General features: G+C 34.6%; 2 protein-coding genes across 5 annotated transcripts in view; one reads left to right on the top strand and one right to left on the bottom strand.

Moving 5' to 3' along the window:
• The first annotated feature begins 902 nt into the window (after window positions 1–902).
• Window positions 903–11896, top strand: LOC140866893 (uncharacterized). 2 transcript variants are annotated; one of them, XM_073271956.1, is made up of 16 exons: window positions 903–1400; window positions 3161–3262; window positions 3477–3543; window positions 3820–4004; window positions 5478–5744; window positions 5841–5924; window positions 6018–6065; window positions 6156–6217; window positions 7459–7507; window positions 8112–8385; window positions 8808–8959; window positions 9382–9462; window positions 9539–9613; window positions 10337–10503; window positions 10804–10954; window positions 11493–11896. In XM_073271956.1, exons 1-16 carry the CDS (start codon window positions 960–962, stop codon window positions 11688–11690), a joined length of 2403 nt encoding a protein of 800 aa, XP_073128057.1. In that variant the 5' UTR covers window positions 903–959; the 3' UTR covers window positions 11691–11896. The 2 variants fall into 2 exon arrangements, with proteins under 2 accessions (XP_073128057.1, XP_073128058.1); XM_073271957.1 differs by lacking the exon at window positions 903–1400 and adding an exon at window positions 1718–1808.
• A 1767-nt stretch (window positions 11897–13663) lies between these two features.
• LOC140866268 (beta-galactosidase 9) overlaps window positions 13664–21878 on the bottom strand; it is a 30996-nt gene continuing 22781 nt past the window's right edge. For all 3 annotated transcript variants that reach the window (XM_073271219.1, XM_073271221.1, XM_073271220.1), the window contains 8 exons: window positions 21146–21378; window positions 20594–20709; window positions 19390–19487; window positions 19023–19133; window positions 16556–16666; window positions 14923–15128; window positions 14457–14805; window positions 13664–13962 (listed from right to left, as the gene is read on the bottom strand). In XM_073271219.1, the coding sequence (XP_073127320.1) occupies window positions 13819–13962; window positions 14457–14805; window positions 14923–15128; window positions 16556–16666; window positions 19023–19133; window positions 19390–19487; window positions 20594–20709; window positions 21146–21378 (1368 nt within the window). In that variant the 3' untranslated portion in view covers window positions 13664–13818. The remainder of the gene's footprint in view (window positions 13963–14456; window positions 14806–14922; window positions 15129–16555; window positions 16667–19022; window positions 19134–19389; window positions 19488–20593; window positions 20710–21145; window positions 21379–21878) is intronic.

Raw genomic sequence — 21878 nt, forward strand, 5'->3', positions numbered from 1 at the left:
CAGTGATGTGCTATTGGTGGAGACAACTAGCAACTCAAAAATAATAATAATAACAATAATAATAATAATAATAATAATAATAATGCACGTTTCAATATCTCAACCCTTAAGTGTTTATTCAGTCTGAATCGAACCAAAAATTTGGTCAACCGAGCCGAATTTCATCGAAAATTTGAACCGAACTTTATGATTCGGTTAAAAACTGAAATAAACCGAATTTCTATTTATTTAATTAAATTATATTATTTATTAATAAAAATAAATAAATAAATGAATTAAAATATTTGAAAACAAGTAAAAATAAAAAAAATAAAAAAACCAGTTTTCATTCGGTTACGTGAACCGAGCTAAAAAAACCGAAACGAAAACCGAATTTTCAGCTCGGTTCGGACGGTAAATCAAACCGTGAACACGCCCTAGTTTTGCTAAATAATGTACTTAAAGACCAATCATTTTATTTCGATAATTGAAGTATTATCAATTCAGGATATTTAAATGAATTTAACAGATTAAGTTATTCACCAACCGATAACCATGTTAGTTAATAAAGTTAGAAATTTTGACTATAAAGTAAAACATTAGATAAAAACAACCTTTTAATTTATAAATTATAATTATAATTATAATTTTATTTTTAGAATTCTTATCTTTAATTGAGACAGACGTTTTTTGTACATCGCATCCATTCACATAATTTTTTTTAAATATATATTTTTAATATTAACTAATTTTTATATTATTTTCAGAACTGACATAATCATGATCAAAATTTTAAATTGAGATTAAAAATTTAATAATTATAATTAAAACAATTAAAAATATAAAAGATAATAATTATGGATAAATTACGGATGAATTTTAATATTTTTAATTCAATAACAAGATTTACCTACTGGCTTGTGTTTACTGTGCTACGAGCATTGGTCCCGCCTCCAAGAAACCGCCAGCGGAGGAGAAAAATGGGGAAGAAAGAGAAGAAGAAGACCCCAAAATCGAACACCAATAGCAGCGAACAAAAGCAAGAAGAGCTGCTCAAAACACTTGATGACTTCACTAGCAAAGAGAACTGGGACCAATTCTTCACCGTGCGAGGCGATGAAGACTCTTTCGAGTGGTACGCCGAGTGGCCCCAAATCCAAAACTTGCTCACAACCCATCTTTTGCCATCTTCACCGCCGCCGGAATCCGAGGGAGCGTTGCCGCGGGTGGATGCGGAACAGATGAGCATTCTGGTTCCCGGGTGCGGAAACTCGAAGCTCTCTGAGCATTTATACGATGCGGGGTTTAGAAATATAACCAATGTTGATTTCTCGAAGGTGGTTATATCGAATATGCTGCGAAGGAATGTGAGAGAGCGGCCGGGGATGAAGTGGCGCGTCATGGACATGACAGATATGCAGGTGATTTGATGAATATTGGGTTTTCTTTATGGAAATTTGTGTGAGGTTGGATGTTTGATTACGCATGTGGTAAAATGATTGTACATGAGTAGGATTTGTGATGAATCATTCACCAGAGTTGATTGTTTGGTGTGCTTTTTGTTCAATGTCTTAATTCCGTCGCTTTTAGTTGGAAACTACATGTTCATTGACTGGTTTAAATGCAACGTGTTGATTTTATTTTCTTGCTTATTTGGAAATGTGGGTGGATTCTGTGATCAGATTGATTGCTGACACAGAATGGTTATATGTCTAACAAGATGAAGGGGTTGTGCAGCTCTGAAGATAAGAAGCAATAAAGTTGAATATTTGAAGCTAGTCATTCAATTTGATAAGCCCGAAATATGGCGATATGGGTCTGAAAGAAAGGTATATTGCATCTAGACCACATTTGATAGATATTGTACTAAAACTTTTTATTGAAAAGAAATCAGCTAACACCCCTTCATATTTAAAAGTTGGAATTCATTCCCATTTCCCCCTTCCTCCCACCGATTTCTGTGTGTCATTTATGCATACATGTATTTCTTTAATGCCCTTTCATTCCATTTATAACATTTCTACTAATTCATCCTGCCGATCTTATCCATTTCAAGTTCAAAAAATATGTAATAATTCCAGAAACAAATTTTTTTCAAAAGATATTACTACTACACCAATAAAAATACTCGTTGAAAAACAGATTATGCAAAAAGTATGGAGAAGACAATTACAAGAAACATTGAAATATTTTTGAAAATATATTGAGAAAACAAATATTTGAAAACGAGTGCTTTAATTAGATGCTAGATGGTTGGTCCCTTCTCATTGGTGGCTCAAGCTGATTGTTCTTCCGCTTCTCAATTCTTCACTTGGTAGCACAATTATGGTCGTCATTGCTGCTGTGAATTTTTTTACCTCCATTTCGGTGGCGCTGATTACCGCCACCCCTCTCTATTTTCACCGCTTAACAACCCTGCATTCTAAGCTATTGCATATTGCCGTTGCTGCATCTCCCTACTTTTTAATTTCGTTCTCCTTTTTTGTTTCCTACTTATTTCTTTTATTCAAGCTTGGAAAGTTTTGAATGAACGAACACAAATATCCTTTTTATTGTTGGTTGTAGGTTTGTATGCGTTGTGAATGGCAAAGAAATGAGAGAGTTTTATTTTGTAGTTATATTGTAAATTTTAGTCATTTTAGGATCTTGGAATCATGGAAAATGCATAAATTACTTCTACTTTCATGAGTGCCTGTTGGTATTACAGTAAGGTTCATTATTATCATTATTATTATTATTATTATTAAACAAAATATATTAATAAAAATATAAACGATATTAATTACAAAAGTGGACCAGAGATCCACTCAAAATAGATAAAAGGCAGTGGTAGACTGAGGTAAATTTAACATCAGACTAAAAGATTTTGAAATAATAAAGTCACGTACACCCTCCTAGATGGATATTGTCGATAGGTTGGGAAATAAAATTGCATGAGATTATGTTCAACGTTTTTTGCTCTTTTATCAGTAAGCTTCCGTGTCCAATGCCCTTTGTATTATGATAAAATATGCATCAGAACCATTTGTGCTGCAGTATCTTTGAATCTTCTCAATAATTTACGTATATTATTGGGTAACTGTTTCTTTGACAATTGTGTCTAGTTGCTCATTGTATTTTTTTCCACGCTTTTAATTTCCTACCCGCATAGTTTCATTTGATAGTTTTGACTTCAATTCAGTTTGTGAGCGAGAGCTTCGATGCCATTATTGACAAGGGAGGATTGGATGCTTTGATGGAGCCGGAGCATGGGTCCAAATTAGGGAATCTTTATCTATCAGAGGTGTGCTCTATTGAAGTTTAGAGTTCTACACTTTCATCTTGATGTATATGCCTACATCATCTCAGTTCAGCAATATATCTTTGGTTCAAATGCTTGATTTGTTCAATTCAAATATATGTCTAAATCGCGCAGTTCGGCAATATATGTTTCAACCATTGTAGATTTGTTCAATATATATATGTATATGTATATGTTTATATTTGTGTGCTACCAGGTGCGAAGGCTTTTAAAAGCTGGAGGGAAATTTATTTGCCTCACTTTAGCAGAATCTCATGTTTTAGGTATCGTTCCTCTTCCATTTATCTGATTGAGGGAAATCTTTGAATATTTGTAACATTCTGCTATATTCTCCCCCTTCTCTCTCTCTCTCTCTCTCTCTCTCTCTCTCTCTCTCTCTCTCTCTCTCTCTCTCATCCACATTCATCTATGGTGAAAATCAGTGATGCTTCTGGGGACATTCTAGTTTCCATTGTATATTTGCTCCTTTCATGCTGTGAAAATGCACTTTTGTTGAAGTCCTTAAACTTCATACCTGATGCATCTTGAATATCTCTCAGATCTACTTTTGCCTAAGTATCGGTTTGGGTGGAAGATAAGTCTTCACGCAATTAGGGAGGAGCCGTCATCTAGAAATCTTAAACTACAGACTTTTATGGTCATTGCTGAGAAAGATAATATTTCTGCAATTTCTGAGTTATCAGCATTCATAGATCAATCCTCTATCATATGTCATGGTTATCAGGTACAGTTTTTCCTTTTCCCCTAAACCAACCAACACCCCTCCATCTTATACTATGATATAATATATATAGTTTCTTATAAATAAAAAATGCTGGTGTATTGATTTATGTCCCACATAGGTTGGCTAAATAACCTGGACCTCTTTATATGAACAAGGGCAAACCTCACCTCTTGAAATAGCTTTTGAGGTGAGTTAGGTCCTAGTTTCAATTTCTAACATGGTATCAAAGCCCGGGTTCCCGTTATGTGTTGGACGGCCCATAGTTGGCCTCACCCGTCCCATAGTTGGCCACCCATTTAATATATACACGCTCCAGACGTTTCATTCCTGGGCGTGAGAAGGGTGTGTTGGTGTATTGATTTATGTCCCACATAGGTTGGCTAAATAACCTGGACCTCTTTATATGAACAAGGGCAAACCTCACCTCTTGAGCTAGCTTTTGAGGTGAGTTAGGTCCTAGTCTCAATTTCTAACAAAAAAAAATCAAATTAAAATTCAGAAAGGCAAAATTAATTTAAATAATGGTATTATTACTGACATTTGAGGCTTAACTTAAAGTAATATAGAACTTGACTGTCCTAAACAAAACTGTAGCCACTAGACATAATTACAAATCCAAAATAATAAAATCAATCGCTTAGATACAGAATGTAAGATACTCAAAGTCTTGGTCTCTCCTTATCCGTGATAGAATTTCTCCTACCACCAAGAAAACTGTGAATAGATGTTCAACAACAAAAAAATGAAAGAAAACTACGAATAGTATAGAATAATTTATGTATCTGTCTTGAAACCTGAGAAGAATTAACATTTTAAGAGGTGATAGTGAACGTCTTTCTCATCCCCTAAAATGGGTATTTTAATCATGTAATAATCCTTATTGAGATGAGATTTTAAAATTTTATATTATATTTTAAAATTTCCGCATCTTGTTTAGCCCTCGTTCATGCGTAAGCAATCTTGAAAGAACGTGCTTGCCCCCATTTGAAAATTATTCCATTGTTGCATGAGAATTTTTAATATTTTGAAATTTCCGTGCTTCCTATGAGTGCTTGCACGAACATGGTTTGTGTCTCTGTTTCTGTGCAAACAAAACCTGAAAAATGTCAGTTAACCCTGTTCAATTCCAACTTGCATGCCTTTCCTTTTTGCCCACTTTTAACATCCTTTTGTCATTTGAAATTCTTGATTTTTATCATTTAACGCTGATAACAATAAAATAAAAATGATGTATAACAGCCATATTTCCTATAGAAATCGAGTATTAATTCATAATATGTGATCAAACTATGTATTACATAATCTATGCTTAATTAATGCAATTTTTGTCATCATTAAAAATAATGTCCTGATTTATACATATTTATCTTGCATGTTTATGAAGAATTACTGTGATACTCTTTTGTTGAACAAGTATAGAATTTGGCATGAATTTATTTTAGGGAAATTGATTTAGTCTTTTACATATTTTAGGCTTCTGGCCTTAGTGAGGCACTTGAAAGGGAGAAAAAGTTCCGCTCAGAGCATTCTAGTGGCTCTGATATACTATATTCACTAGAGCACCTGAAGCTTGGGGCAAGAGGAGATCTGGCGGAGCTTGATCCAGGTCGTAGGGTAAAGCTAACTTTAGGTGAACCTGGAGTGTCCTATTTCTCCTACAGAGCTGTGGTTCTTGATGCTCAGCAAGACCCTGAGTCTGGGCCTTTCTCTTTAAATTTTGGAGTATTCCTTGTTCCAAGAGTTAGTTCATGTTTTCAGCATCCGTCTGAATGTTTGATTATATGCGCGCACCTTGTATGCTAAGCTTATGAAACCTTTCTCGTAAATTTATGTTAGACACGTGCTCATGAGTGGCTATTCTCATCGGAAGAAGGGCAATGGCTCGTCGTTGCAAGCTCGAGGGCTGCTCGTTTGCTGATGGTACTTCTCGTAGTCAACTGTATGAGTTCTCTTTGTACATCTTGGTTGTCATTTTTAGTTCTTTAATGATACTAGTATATTGCTCAATGCTAGATTATACTGGACTCTAGCCATGCTAGTGCTTCCATGGAGGATATACAGGTAAATTCCCACTTTATGTTCTGTTATTAGGCATTGTTGGTCGGAATTCAACGGTATCACATTCTTGTATTTTGCTTTTTCTTATTTTAGATGGATCTTTCTCCTTTAGTGAAGCAACTGTCACCTGGAAATATGGATGGAGTTCAAATTCCGTATGCATCTGCTATCTTATCTTTTCGTATTCATCATTAGTCGTAAATATTACTTTATTTTGCTGTCATTTTTGTTTTTTATTCATATGTTTATGCTAGCTTGTAGTTTTATAATCTCACTTTTCTTATTGGGTTTATTTTAAGCACTTTCTACTCTTCCTCGCTTATACCATCGTTTGAAGTACATGTTATTTTCGATTTTGATTTCTTTTACACTTGTCTTTCTTTGCTAGTGATTGAATAGATACGGACCATACGGTCATCCCGAGTTATATGGTAGCCTTTAGGTGTTCTTATAGCAATTTTCCTTTGAACTGAGTACATTCATTCAAATTCGAACACTGTGATTCTGTTGGATATTGGCCTTGCTAAGGCTTGATTTTTTTCTTCCATGTATTTCGGAGTGCCGCAAAGAAGGGAAGTTTTAACAAATAAGATTATCTTATTGAAAATTATGGGATTGCATTTGTTTTAACAGGATCCTGGAATATGTAATTTTATCGTTTATGGTATTGAAATGAGGAAAATTTTGAAATTAAAGATCTTTGAGAGAATGGGAGAGTTCATATCCAAATAGGATCTTTATAGGTGAATATCTTACTGATTAACCCAAATCATCTGTAGTGCATAGCACTACTTTGATTGCAGTTGATTGGTTCTTGAGAAGGCCTTTCTTACAATATTGTTCCAATAATTTATTTATTTATTTTTATTTATTTATTGCAAGGTCCTCTCTTTGTTTTATAGGATCATGGGATTGTGCCTTGAATGATGGTGTTACTTCATGCTTTGGGCTAGTGGCAAATAGAAGTAGCCTACTTATTGATTGGAACTTTGCTTTTACTTTTGCATCAGGATCTTATCTTGGAAATGTTCTCAATCACTGATGCATGTTATAAGGCCTCTACTGTGTTTATTAGATGCACATTTTAATCTTTTCATTTCTCACGGGGAAAATATCTTGTTATTCCTCCCTACGGACAATTTTTATGCTCTTCATGTGTGAGTAAAGAACAATAATTAGATGCCACTAAGGACAGTACAACAAACTCTATACTATGCCTAAACCATAATACTTGTATAAAATAAGAAGGAAAAGAATTATTCTTGGAATGTGCATTTTGTTTTGTTTATTTTTTTGTGTGGCTATTTTGGCCGGAGATGTGTTGAAATTGATGCCTTGAATTTTTGAGAACTTTTTCATCTCTACTGACTAGAATTCATCAAATGGGTATGATCAGGTTTATGGCTGCAAGTGATGGAATCAAGCAGCGAAAAATTGTTTACCAGGTTTAAGATCACATCATTTCTTGATTAGGCAGTACTACCCCTCACTTCTAATAGAATAGAATTTAGCAAAAGTTGTTTTGGTTGTGATGTTGATCCCATTTACTTTTAAATAAGTTTTCATGTTTGACATTTGTACGCTCTGCTATATTGCAAGTAATCTATTTTCATGGAGGCCTTAGAATTGCTATTGATCACATGATTGAATATTTGTTTTAATCATCATCTACACATCTGATATGGTGACAACCTAACAAGATTGTTTAATACTGTTTATGGACTGTGAAAGCTACCTTTTACCAGCAGTTCAGTATTCAGAGGCTTTAACTGTTTTGGTTACAACTTGCATGTGGAATTGTTGAAGGTGTTTTATATTATATGATGTTTATGAGTTTCAGATAGAAATCAAGTGCCAAATGCTTGTAAGAATGTGTTGGATCTCTACCTTGAACTCGGAAACATCCCATGTGGATTGTTCCATGCAATCCAAATGAAGATTAAAGTTTTCTGACTGTGTTCTATGCAACTGTATAATATTACTGGTACACAAAAAATTTTTTGCGATCTCATCTTTTTTCTTGCTTTTGTTCTTAATTGCTTTATCCAGGTTACATCTGCATTGACCGGTCAAATTGTCGTGGAAGATGTGATCTGTAACAAGCTTGATGATGAGATTCAACGTCGGTTTCCATCAAAAGACTTAGTTTTCCGCCGCCTTGTTTTTCAACGAGTTGAGAGTTTAGTGCAATCTGAAGCTATTCTGTCGGTAGTACCAGATGATATGTCAAACGAAGTAGAGGACAAGACAGCCAGGGCAGCTTCCAAGTCGAGGAAAAAAGGGAAACACAGAAAATTTGATTCTCAGTTTTCTGGGTCACTTGGTTAGCATCTGATTGTCTTCTCATGGTCCAATTTACGAGTTTTCGTCTTCTTCTTCTTTTTTTTTTTTTAGATAGGATTGCTCCTATGATTTATATTTGACCGTAGATTTTTTAAACTTATTTACTTTCAATGGTCAAATGTTTTCCTCCTGAAGCTGGGATTCCTGTTTCATACGTCCGGTTTTGAATGGTTTGCTTTTGATTCTAGTAACTAATGCACATTGTCAGAGAAAATGTCCCTCTTAGGGCCTTTCTATGAATACATTATTCTGGATCTGTTATGCACCTAACTCCAGAACGATGTTTTTGTACAGTATCAGATGTGGAGTGAAAGAAAACTAATCTGCACTTAATTGCTATTATTTCCTTTTTGAGAATGGTCATTTTCAGAATAAGTTTTACTTGGCGGTGATTCTTTACAGTGACGTCGGAATCGGAACGTCTGCCGAGAGCATCAAGCAGTGAAATGAATGTTGATCAGAATTATTTGGCTAGTTCATATCACAACGGGATTATATCTGGATTAATGTTGATTTCTTTACATTTGGAAAAGCTCGTGTCGGTCGGGAGCATGGTGAGCTAGAGGCAAATTTCATTTATCTATTCTTCTTCCAATGTCATTGTTTCTCAGCTGAGGGAAAAACTTATTACCTAATCATTTCTAGAGTAGAATATCATACCATTGTTGTCTATTTATCGCCGCATAATTTACTTTCCTTTGTTTTTCTGATGAGCTGGATGATACCGGGGCATGGACATGGGCATGGGGTGGCATTGCTAACATGCAAAGTTCTTGTACATCCTGTTTTTACCTCAAAAAATCGATATGTCCTCAAAGGGGTTTTGCCTGCAACTTGTTTTTTTGTTGCTTTTCTTTTCTTTTTCTTTTTCCTTATTTTTTGTGTTAAGTTCCTCAGAGATGACAGCAGTCCTTGTGGTTGGCCCTCTGTTTAGAAAGGTTCTTATAACTGATGGTGCATTTTTCAACTTTCCCAGGTCAAGACAGTTGTCATTGGTCTTGGAGCAGGATTGCTGCCAATGTTTTTCAGGAAGAACCTCCCATTTCTTGAGATTGAGGTGCAACTGGGTTCTGAAATCTCTTTTAATTGTATTCTTTTATCTTTTTCTCATGGTGATATTCTTAATTTTACAGGTTGTCGAATTAGATCCTGTGGTATTAGATGTTGCTAGACGCTATTTTGGTTTTAGAGAAGATCAACATTTGAAGGTAATGCTCAAGTATTTTCAGATTACTTGTGTCAGGTTCCAACTTAGCATGGATTGAAATGTGTAAAGGAAATAATAATTTGCTTAGTGTGATAAGTTGCATTAGATTCCTCTTCCACATCATCCTCGTCCATTTTAGTGACTGAAGCCTTACAACCTCAAACTGATTATCCTTTGTGTTAGCAACTGGGAATTTCTATATTACATTCTCAGATGAATAAATATTGTTATATCACAAGATCTAGTTCTCACATGTTATGGTCAAAATAAGATGCCTTATTGTTCATGCTTCTGTTGACATTGCTAATTGCTTATTGAATTTTATTCGGTATGCGGCTCAAACTTTCTACTCATCAGTGCTGTTTATACCGAAAATGTATCTTGGTTTTATGTATGTGAATTTAAAAAATATTTAATCTGATAATTTGCCTTTTGAAATCTGATGCAAAAATAACAAAATATCCATATGATACAAAAAAATGTACAACTTTATTTTGAACAGCTTACAAGATATTATAATATCTGTAATTTTTAATGCTTAGGGAATTGAAAATAGAGAGGTTTATGCATGATGATTTTGCAGTTTAGATTTATCGTTCTTACGGTGGAAACATTATCATTTTTTTCCATTCTGAGATACTAATTTATCCCTTCACTGAAAGATGTTTGTATGTTTAGTTTAACTGCCTGCTGTTTTGTTTTTGCTTCCGTGTTTTTCTCACAGGCGCATATTGCCGATGGGATAAAGTTCGTCAGGGATATAGAAAATTCTGAGGCAACATGTAATAATGGCAAAAATGATACGCTCTACCAGAAGTTAGTGATTGAAGAAGGAAAAGAGTTGTGCAGAATTGACATACTTATTGTCGATGTGGACTCTGATGATTCGAGGTAATGCAAATGATATACTCCATCCGTTCCAAATATAAAAGCTACGTTTCTTTTTAAATTCGTCCCAATATATAGTCCAGTTTCCATACTTAGTATTGTTTTCTCTGCCCTGTCATTGAACACATTAACTACTTCCAACAATTTTTTTGTTCTACTAAAACATTCATTAAATAAGGGTAAGATATGATTGCGAAATTTACTTTTCAAATGACTTTCTTGATCTGTGAGAAGTACGATTTACTTTATTGCTACTCAAGTTTAGTTTCTTATACCTTAGTCTTTGCTCTCTTGCATTTGCAGCTCTGGTTTAACCTGTCCTGCTGCAGATTTCATCGAGGAATCGTTTCTTTTTACTGCCAAAAATTCACTTTCTGAGCAGGGCTTATTCATAGTTAATTTGGTCTCTAGGTCCTCTGCTGTTAAGGCTCCAGTATATTCAAGATTGAAAAAGGTGAGTGAAAATGATGATCCTATAATTACTTCTACCAATATTCTCCTTAGACATAAAAGAATGTTTAGCATCGTCATAACAAATTATTCCTCTTATTCTTAATATTTTTTTCCAAATGTCGTGTGCAAGTTCTCTTGATTAGGGCTGACATATCGTACCAAAATGCCGAATTATTGGGATATCGTACCGAAATTTTTTCGATATACGGACATTTTTTCGGTATACCGAATTTTTTTTGGGTACCTGTACGGTATCAGTATAGATTTTTTCAATACAAAAATTTCGGAATTTCGGTATTGATATCGGTATGAATTTTTTCATACCGGTTTTTTTTAAACAGTATACCGAAAACCCACCCCTACTTTTGATATATTGATGTTACATATGCGTACCGTTGCTGTGATAAATTCATGCTCATGCTTAAAGTTCTTGATTTCTTAAAAAGGCAATAGGATGTAATTCCCTAGCACCAGGCTTTTAAGGCTGCATTATATTTTTGTGCTTCTAACTTTGTTTTGTTTGTATTGATGTTTTACAGGTATTTAGAAATCTCTATACTCTACAGCTTGAGGAAGATGTCAACGAAGTCCTTTTTGCCCTTAAGGGCGATACTCCTGTTGAAGAAGATAAACTTTCCGACGCTTTTGGAGTACTGGCAAGATTACTGGAGCTAGAGAAACAGGAATGGAGCCAAAGTATCATAGATGCTTCAAAATTAATCAAGCGGCTAGTATGAATTCAATCTTGGTTTCTGAATACATACATGCAGTTTTGTTTAGTTTCCGCAAGTTTGTAGTGGTTTGGATCAACAGAGATCGTGTAAATTTTTTGTTCTATTTCTTGAAGAATATTATAAAATTTTTCCAAGTTAGGTTACTGTAACTTTTTAGATCACCTGTTTAAACAGACATTAAAATTCCATCTGGCAAGAATCTACATCAATTTTCCGTGCCTTCGATTTAAGCTTCACTCTACTCTCTTGCACGCAACACTATAATGATGAATGTGATTTATTTGACAGGGAGGTCATTGCCCGTTTGGGAAAATTGATAAATTGGTCATGTAAGTTTATCATTTTTGGATTTTGGTCCGATATCCTTGTCATCTATGATTGAAGTCCACTATCTTTAAATGTTTAGAAATTTGGTCATTTTTCTACCAATTTGCTGAAGCGGCATTTTTTATGAAATTTGAATTGATGTTTTGGTCACATCACATACACGTGGATTTTAATATATAACTCATTAATTATTGCATAAACATTTAAAGTCCCTCCCTCCTCTCTCGTACGAATCCACCAACCGAAGGAAATCCCTTTCTCTCTCGCCAAATCCCTAATTTTCTAAGCAGAAGAGAAGAAATTTTATATGAGATTACGATTTCTTCAGTTCCCGAACAATTTTGTGCCTGCTTTTCGAGAGAATGGTTGCTCATGAAGCGCAACTCCTTTGTATATATATTCACGAGTGTTCAAATTACGATAGTGTCGATTATAACATTTCTAGTACTGTTTTTCTAAACAGAGATGCCGCACGGTAGACTGGTAGACGGAGGAAAATTTTTCGGAGCACTTTTCTCCAGTCTTGCGAATATGATGTTTAATGGGGTGGCCGAGCTTGCGTTCATGATAATGTGATGTTTGGGTTATTAAGGATTTATCGAGAGAGAAAAACAAAAGGGATTCCGTACATTCAATGCATATAAGGGGAGGGTTTGAAATGTTTATGCAATAACTAATATGACTTTTATATTAAAATCCACATGTGTATGTGATGTGGACAAAACACCAACTCAAATCTTTATTGTCACGGGAAAAAAATGCCACTTCATCAAATTGGTAGAAAAATTACCAAATTCCTAAACATTTTTAAAGATATTGAACTTAAATCAAAGATGACAAAGATATCGAACCAAAATCCAAAAATGATAAACTTACAGGGCCAATTTATCATTTTTCCATTGTCGGTTGCGTCGTACCAAATTTTTCTACAACATGGTTAACCAGAAACGTGCCCGAGGTACGGACAATGATCAATGGACCAAGGACCTTTTTGGGCATCCCAAATTCAGTCTTTTTTTACCCTTGAAAAGTTTATTAACAATACATACGATACAAGTGTTGAAACAAAATTTAGAAACTAGAAAACCATAATTATAACGACTTTATCTTACTATATGTTCGATATTTTTAAAAAGATCGTCTCACTATTTTGTTGATATACTCGAACAATCGATTTTTCTTGCAATGCCTCACACACGCGTAAGTTTACGCGAACTAATCATGCTATCCAATTTGAATTGTTTATTGGAATTTTTATTTTATTTTTGACATTTTCATTTGAGTCTGGTAAAAATACTCATTAATTACACGACTTTTGAGTTGTTAGAAAGTTATTTTTTAATTTAATTATGATATATTTTAGTGAATGTGCGAAAATAAATTCATCAGAATCCCAATGGAAATAAACAAAAAAATACAGACAAAAACAAAACAAAACAAAACAAAAGAAAAGACGACAAATTTCATGTTCTAGGAACCTTTTTAATTGGTTTTGAGCAATCGGCTGCGAAACAGATTAAATAGTAGGGATCACAGCAATCTTTGTAATGTGCTCTTCGGTCATTTCATTCAAGACAGAGTTAGAAGCTAGAAAATAATTACTGTACAACTGCTACACCACGCGCACGCACACATATCAAATGCATCCATTATCTTAGATATATTATTTTGTACGGACAGAACGGCTTGATAAATATGAAGAAGGTAATCTTGTAATTTATTACTTCAAGGTTTGGCCTTCAACACATGCACTGCTGTAGACATGGCAACTTATTTACCTTTACAAGGTTTGGACTTGAGATAATCATTTAACTAGTGCAGAACCGATGTGGGACGTAAGAGAGCATTTCATTTCCACAGATACAGTTTTGATAACACCTTGGCATGGGTCTCCTCCAAATACCGTATTTGATACGCCAATGGAACAACTCTGTTTTCCCAAACAAGCCTGAAAAATACAAGGAAAAGAATGACTTAAAGCATGATGGGCAGCGGTTGACTTGACTGTGCGACGTAACAATCTTGTTTAAAAGGTGAACAAATAAACTGAGACACTGGAAATAATCGAATTCTTTAAGGAGTCGGTATTTTTTTCTTCCTATAGAAAAGACTAATACCAAACTTTACAGCTGATAACAACAATAGATATTCAATTAGGTACATTCTTAGTTAAAAAAAAAAAACTACATGCCGGTTTCTCTTTCAATTATGTAACGTAAATTCGAGATGCAGTGAGAATAATTTGACTTGAAGAAAATTTCACTCATAGAAACCTAAATGATGCCTTACTTCCATGATCAACATTTTTATTAGTCACATTGGTTATTCCACCAAGTTATGAAGAAAATTCTTCCCACCAAGTGTCAAGTGATATATTCAGCAAGTTCACTTGGGTAACGTCCTGTAACTACAAAAATTAACTTATTGAAGAGTCATACTTACCTGAGACACAACCAAGAATGAATTTGCTGCATGGCAGTCACCTCTTGAAAATTTCTGGCAGCTGCCTTGTGGTGTTCCATAACTTGCAAACTCGATAGAGGAGATTTTTCTCCCAGAATCACATTTCAAGTGCATTTCAGGTACAGTAGAATGAAGTGAAATTGTTTCATTACTGACCTGTGTACGTGACCACACATTTAGAGGAGGATAATGATCCTCAGATATTTTAGCACAAATGGTTTCTGTGAAATGTGATTTGATAGAAATCTTAAATGGGTTATTTTCTCTCTCCTCAAAGATGACAAGTAAATTGTCTGATGCCTGCAGCCATGATCTTGGTATGTGGTACCTGGACATGTACAAGGATTTGAGATCCCCCAAAATTGAATTAGTGCCCATTTCAAGTGACTGGATAAAATTTGGAAACAAAGAATCAGTTAATGAATAAGTTTGTCTGGAAGAATACCAGGATTGAGTAGGATCCCCACAGTTTGTTACACACTTATCGGAATCATAGGTTCCACGATAGTCACAAGTTTGGCATCCATCCTTGGGGGCATTTAAAGTCCAATATCTTCCTATGTGATGGCCATTGACCCACACTTGACCCTTTCCCATACTACTCAAATCAAGAGCAACAGGATCTACCTCAGAAGGGGAATCAAAATGCGTCTGGATCAGGAAAAATAAACAAGGAAAAGAAAAAGAGTTACGTGAATTTTAAAAATAGATGTTATAGGATAGGTCAAAGTATATGTTCCAAGGATAAGAAAAATTTTCAAAGGAAACCATTAGGGAAATTATCAATTTCGAGATATTATCATTCTGAGATTAAAAAAAAAGATGTCTCCATTCAATGAGAACAGAGAGGGATTGTTTTGCTTGACATGAAAGGGGTGGACAATTTGGGTTCGTCAATTATCTTCATCAAAATGCTTTATTGACAACAATTTAAAGGGTTGAATTTGATACATCATCTCATCTAACACAAACACGGAAGATAGAAAGAGAGAACCAACATCTTCAAATTCTCTGTACTTGGTATGTGGCTGTTAGTTGTAATAGTTGATATTGACACACAAAAATGCTTAGAAAGAGCCAATTTTTTTAAAAAAAATCCAATGTTATAGTGATAAATGAACAAATGAATGACAGCTCAACCAGACAACAGATTAAATCTCTAATGAAATATGATTGGATTATAATTATAAGTTTATGCCCAAATATCAAGATTCGTACTTTTATCTTCTGATTGATAGATGAGAGGAGAGACCGTGTTTCAAAGATGGAATCTTGTTGAGTGAAGAGTCTCATGCCCATACAACAATCTCTCGAAAGGGGATGTTTCACTTCAAATTTTGAGTTGATAGGGTCTAGTTATTCACCTACCAGACCCAAGCATGCATGAACAGTATTAATTTCTAAGCCCGATGACATTTCAGTCAATTAGTGGAAATAACAGAAAGCTGGTGGTTAGCGTTTAGGGATCTGGGATTGTCGTGGGTGACACCGAAGACCACGAAGGATTTGTTCGCAGTAGATTTGCTCACTGGGAAAAAGGGGGAAAATTCTTTGGGCAGTCATAATACATTGCGTTTGCTGGATCGTATGGCTAGAAAGAAACAGGAGGATCTTTGAAGACGAAGAGGTTTCGATTGGAGAGACTTGGGAAAAGATTAAGTTGAGAGTAGCAGCTTGGTTACACATTATAACAGAATTCCAACCGTTTTCAATTTTAGATTTGTATAGGGATTGGAGTTTGATCTTGAATTAGCTTAATCTATGAACTAGTCTAGAGAATTTTGTGGACCACTGGTCCACCTTTGAATGTAACTCCTATAAAGTTTTAATAATATTTGTGTTTCTTATAAAAAAAAACAGAAAGCTGAGATTGTGTAACACAGAGAGACTTGTTTTTCATTCAAATAATATCAAGCACAAATTAGCTAAGCGTACGAGTTAACAAGTTCTTCTAGGCACAGATTCAGAATTTTCAGATGGAATACTTCGGTGTGCTGCTAATTTATAATTTGCTTTTCAAAAAATCACTTGAAAATGTAAGAAATGAAATTAGTTCAAGTTTGTTCTAGTCATGGTACCTTGTACCAGGAAAATCTGGTTGGAGTTGCGTCATGTGGCAATTCAGCCCATTCCATGCTTTCATTTTTATCACTTGCATAGATTTTCAAAAACTCACCCTTAAGCCCTACCTGCAATTAGATTGAAGCATGCTAGTAAGTTTATTTGTTTTTCTGCTTTTGTTTGGATTATGAAAGGTGTAATAAGAATATCCTCTCACAAACTGCAACAACAAAGGTCCTAATATAAGCCACATGTTACCAACAACACCGTAGTGCATAATTCATTTTAAATTTTACCATTAGTTTACGTCAGTAATAAGTAGCATTTGTTGGATTTAAAGTTCAGTTTCTCAAACTGTCCATCCCCCACGAAACCCTTATTGTGACTCCAAAAATTTTATTCATGTCCACTATTCCTCGTCAGGATACATGGCCAAAAGAGACATCCTATCATCGAATTCTGTTAAACGAAAGACAATTTTCTAATGAAGTTGAACGAACCTGATTCAGTGAAACAAACCCACAAAATACAAGTTTCCAATAAGGTCGATAATGTTCTATAAATAGTAAACTCCTTGAAGCCTAGCATTTTGAAAAGAAGTCGTAAAGACTAAGAGGCATTTTGGCTAACATATGTTTTTTTTTATTTTTTATAAGAAACACAAATATTATTAAAATAATATAGGAGTTACAATTACATATGTTCAGTTTGGTAGGAGCTGAAAACTAGAGCAACCATGCTTGACTCCTTTGAATTTTGGGCAAAAAATGGCTTTTGGCAATGCTTCAGTGACAAATATCCAACCCCCTTGAATTTTGAGATTAAAGTTCCAACTTCTACAACCCAAGATGTTTTTTCTCGAAACTCCAGTAACTGAACTGAAAACTAAAAATTGGCTTTCTGACATGCTTCAATGACAAATATCTACAATATATTCCTGATTTGCTATAAATCATGCTAACATCACCATTATTTTCAGCATCTCTGGTTAACAACGACAGTTTTTTGAAGCAGGCTTAGATTGTTTTCCTCGCAAATCAACAAGCAACTTCCTATAATAGGTTTATGTACATAATCTTTTATATTAATTTATATAATAGGTTTCTTATCAAAAAAAAAACAAGCAACTTCCTAAGGCAGATTTCTAGCATCACTGTTGTTACCTTAGAGATATATTCTGCCTCAGCTATTGATTTAGCTGGACATTTTACTTCTCACAATTCTGTGAAACAAATTCACAATTTCAGGAAAGACATGAATCAGAGGTACTTTCATGTCAACAACTGATCTAACCCAATCACTATTTCCACTTATTCTGGGTTAAACAAAATACAAGCCAGTTGATTATTTCAAGTCACTATGGTCAAGTGCAGTTATACATAAACTGCCCTTGGATTATTGACTCTGGTGCTTCACGGCATATCTGTGCATTTGCTACTGCTGTTACTTCTATGTGAGCCATCTCCGATTCTTCTGTTACTTTACCAAATCACCGTGTATTTCTGTTCACCATTGTGGTGCTATTATGCTCTCTTCCATCTTGGATCTACAGGATGTTTTGTTTGTTCCCCATTTCAAATTCAATCTCGTCTGTTAGTGCCCCATACAAATATATCAGCACTTACAATACAATTCTTCTATAATTCTTTCATTATTCAGGACCCTTGCACAATTTTGATGATTGGCAACGGTGACCGGATAGATCATCTATATATCCTCAAAGTTTCCACTCCACAATCTGCAACCACATCTTCTTCAAATGTTGTGTCTGTCAATAATTTTTCTTTGAAACATTGGCACAATAGACTAGGCCATTATTGCATAAACGACTTCATATTTTGCAAGAACAGTTAAATTGTAATTTTCCTTTAGTTTCTACTACTGATCCCACACACCCTAGTGTGCACTAAAACACATTGTTTTAGTGGTCGCTCACGAAATTCCTGCACACTAGGGTTCGTGTGATCAAAACTATATATATATATATATATACAGACACACACACACACACATCGTTTCTGTCTCATAATAACTTAGCATCCAACCCATTTGATATTTGGGGTCCCCACAACACTCTAGATCAATCTGGCCATCGTTACTTCTTAACAATTGTTGATGATTGCACTAGATTGACTTGGGTCTATTTGTTGAAACATTAGTCTGATGCATTGTTGATAATTCCCAGATTTTTCACGCTTGTCTACACTCAAAATACAAACTTAAAGAAGATCAGTCAACTCCTAAAAGATGTAAATTATTACTATACTCCTAATCCTCGAAAAGACATAATATAGAACCTGGAAATTGTCTAAAGATAAATAAAATCCTAAGTTTTGTAGAAGTTAAAATCTATAGCTGTCATTTTGTTTATGCTGAATTTGAGCAAAACTCTCAAATTTCAACAGTAAAGATCAGCACAATGGTTTGCACTTTTAGTTACACGAATGCTGCATGCAGCATAAATCTAGGAGTAAAATGCAGTACCTGATAAGTCCACATGGATTCTGTAAGATTGAGATCTCCATTTTTACACCCTACAAGCTTTATTTGGCCCCTAAACCCTGCTCCATCCTTCTCAAGAAAGGCACCATAATTCTGAAGCAAGAAGATAAGTGCCGTATGATTTAAAATTGGATCTTTCAGTAAGAAAATGGTACTCAAGCATCTGACAGAACCATGTATGCAATTTGACAACTATTAATCAATAGAGATCGAACTTGAATAAAAATGTCCAGAACATTTGTGGTATTGAGATTAAGTATAAATTATTTTTCCAGGAGTATTCCCATCATCAATTTTAGTGATATATGATCACAATTAACCTCAGAATAGGTGGGCTTCAAAAAATTACCTGCAACCCCACGGTTATAGATAACAATGTTATATCATTGTATCCTTGAACAAGATCAACAGGATGCTCAACCTTTTTCCATTTACCTTTTGCGCTAGCTTTGATTTATTAAAAAAAAACAAATTCCAATAAATGGCCAGAAGGACGTTAAATGTTGAATTTAAACAGAACCACCGAAAACAGGGAAAAAATATTTGAGATATAAATTTATAAAGTATTTCAAATGATATTTGTTGACAGCACAGTAGCAACTGTAGTTTTCCAAGAAAGATGAAAATGACATAAAAGTACTTACTTTCATCAGCATATAAATTATTAACAATAAATAAAAGAATATCATCCTAGACGCACAAGAATCCGTTCCTTTTAAGGTTTTAATAATAAGAACACAACTCTATTTTTTCAGATTTTACTAACTAAAGATAATTTGACCTCATAATTTAACCTGAATGCTTATTTTAAATCCAATTCCATGCTAAACAGTTGGTTTGTAAGCCTTAGATAGCTCCTGTGTAAAGTAGTGGTATCCTGCGAGATGATACTGGAACACATAATAATCAATTTTTCAGACAAGAGATTGTTTTTCTAGATGAGTAAAAGGTTGATATGTTTATCTGACAAGTAAGACGAGTTCTTTCCTTATTAGAATGACAAACCTATTTGTTCATCCCTTATTTGTCTTGAGCCTTAAAAAAATTCCAAATGCAACCATCAAGCCCAAGATAAAAGTTTAGATTCTTCCGCCATCTTTCAAAAACTACAGAGCCATATAGTGCAGGCACCATCAGTAGAGTATTTCAGGCCATTTTAGAGATATGCAATGCATCTTTGTGGCATGGCATTGAAAGAAATAAGTGGCATTCCAATTCAAAAGGCAAATGTGGAAATTTGTTTCATTACATGCTTATAATATTTCTTTTCAAGAGTTAGATTTCAGCATTAAATGATATGTGATAGTGATCATACAAGGATGGAAAAGAATCAAAATCTGTTATGCATTCTTCAGTCTCCGGTATTATGTTCTCATTTTTACAAACAGCCAAATTCGCAAAAAAAATCCATAAGAGCAGTCGGGCAACTGCATAATTAATTTCCAAATTGTCGCATCCAGAACATTGATGCGGTTAATGGATATGCACATTTCCAAGCACAACATACACACATTTAATTCCCAGAGATAGAGAGAGAGAGAGAGAGAGAGCACCTGCAAATTTTCGGTTGATAAATATATACACAAAATCACGCATGCTGTCGATAGTAAGTCTTGGAGTTCCTTGATTCTCTTCCCAAAATGAGATTTCTTCATCAGAAATATAAATTCTACATGGCATTAGAGACACAATGGACATCAGGATACACTGACCATTGAAAGAATAAGATGGAAATACATATATTAAACAACTCTAGGACGTAGTAATACAGTTTGTATAACCCAAAAAAATGTTGCACATTTATAGTTCTAGTGTAGCTCAATCAAGTTTTCTCTGAGCTGAAAGCAAGCTGATTAGTACACCTTGTCTACTATACAACACAACATTTAGCTTAGCTCCTCTCCTCCTTTTGTTTTGACATATGAACTAGTAGGAATCAATCAAGCCCCTGCACAACCATGGGATGTTTTTTTTTAACTTTAACAAAAAGAAAAGTTCAAGTTCGTTTTTTCCTTGATATGAACAAGAGTTTCATGAATTAACCAAGTCTTAGTGAAATCCAAACTTCTACAGCCCTATATATGGTCCTACTCTTCAGTTTGCACCTGGTTGTATACCAAAGATAATCAGTTTGGTCTTTCGTTACATTCAAATGCTCCAGAATGCCTTGGTATGTAAAATTGCTGTCACCCCAGACACCAATTGGCTCAATAGCAGAACTCCAGGTTTCTGAGATGTAGGGAATGTGCAATGGTGTCATCAATGTCAAAGGCACAATGTCAACTAAGTCAGGATTAACATCAAAGCCAACTGTCTTGATTGAAGTTTGTGCCCCAACCTGTACAAATGTCACCAATCAAAAGCACAATGTTCCAATGTGTAACTGAAAATCACAAAGTTTTTAGCCTAACAATAACTTTTGAAAAAGTGGTAAAAGAAAATGGCTCCAGCGAGGCACGGGCCTTTCAATGATGTGTTCAACTTGGTGTGCTTTAAATTTACAGATTGTGAATCTCATTTGAATTCCAATTCCACGCAATAGCCATTCATATTTACACGCACACTAATTTATATTTGTTTGGTCGCGATTTCAATTATTAAGAAAAAAATTAATTTGATGCTATGCAACACAATTTTCTATGAATATATAGATTGTAAAATGCTAAATTCTAGTGAATCTCACCTTGAGACAAACTCCAAGGCACCAGTGTGCCTTCGAGTGTCTTGTGCCCGAGATAACTATAATAATCTACTATTATTACTTCTAAATGAAAGCATTCATCAACAGATAAACCAAGCAAACCGCCTAGTGAGGAAAAAGTGTAGTGAAAAGACAAA

The sequence above is a fragment of the Henckelia pumila genome, chromosome 4 (assembly GCF_033568475.1).
Source record: "Henckelia pumila isolate YLH828 chromosome 4, ASM3356847v2, whole genome shotgun sequence".
NCBI classification, from domain to species: domain Eukaryota; kingdom Viridiplantae; phylum Streptophyta; class Magnoliopsida; order Lamiales; family Gesneriaceae; genus Henckelia; species Henckelia pumila.

Excerpts from the sequence above, each read along its gene's own strand:
- LOC140866893 (XM_073271956.1), top strand. The coding sequence starts at position 960 with ATGGGGAAGAAAGAGAAGAAGAAGACCCCAAAATCGAACACCAATAGC. Across the intron at positions 3,544-3,819 it reads AGCAGAATCTCATGTTTTAG|ATCTACTTTTGCCTAAGTAT; the intron begins GTATCGTTCCTC and ends AATATCTCTCAG. Across the intron at positions 8,386-8,807 it reads TCAGTTTTCTGGGTCACTTG|TGACGTCGGAATCGGAACGT; the intron begins GTTAGCATCTGA and ends GATTCTTTACAG.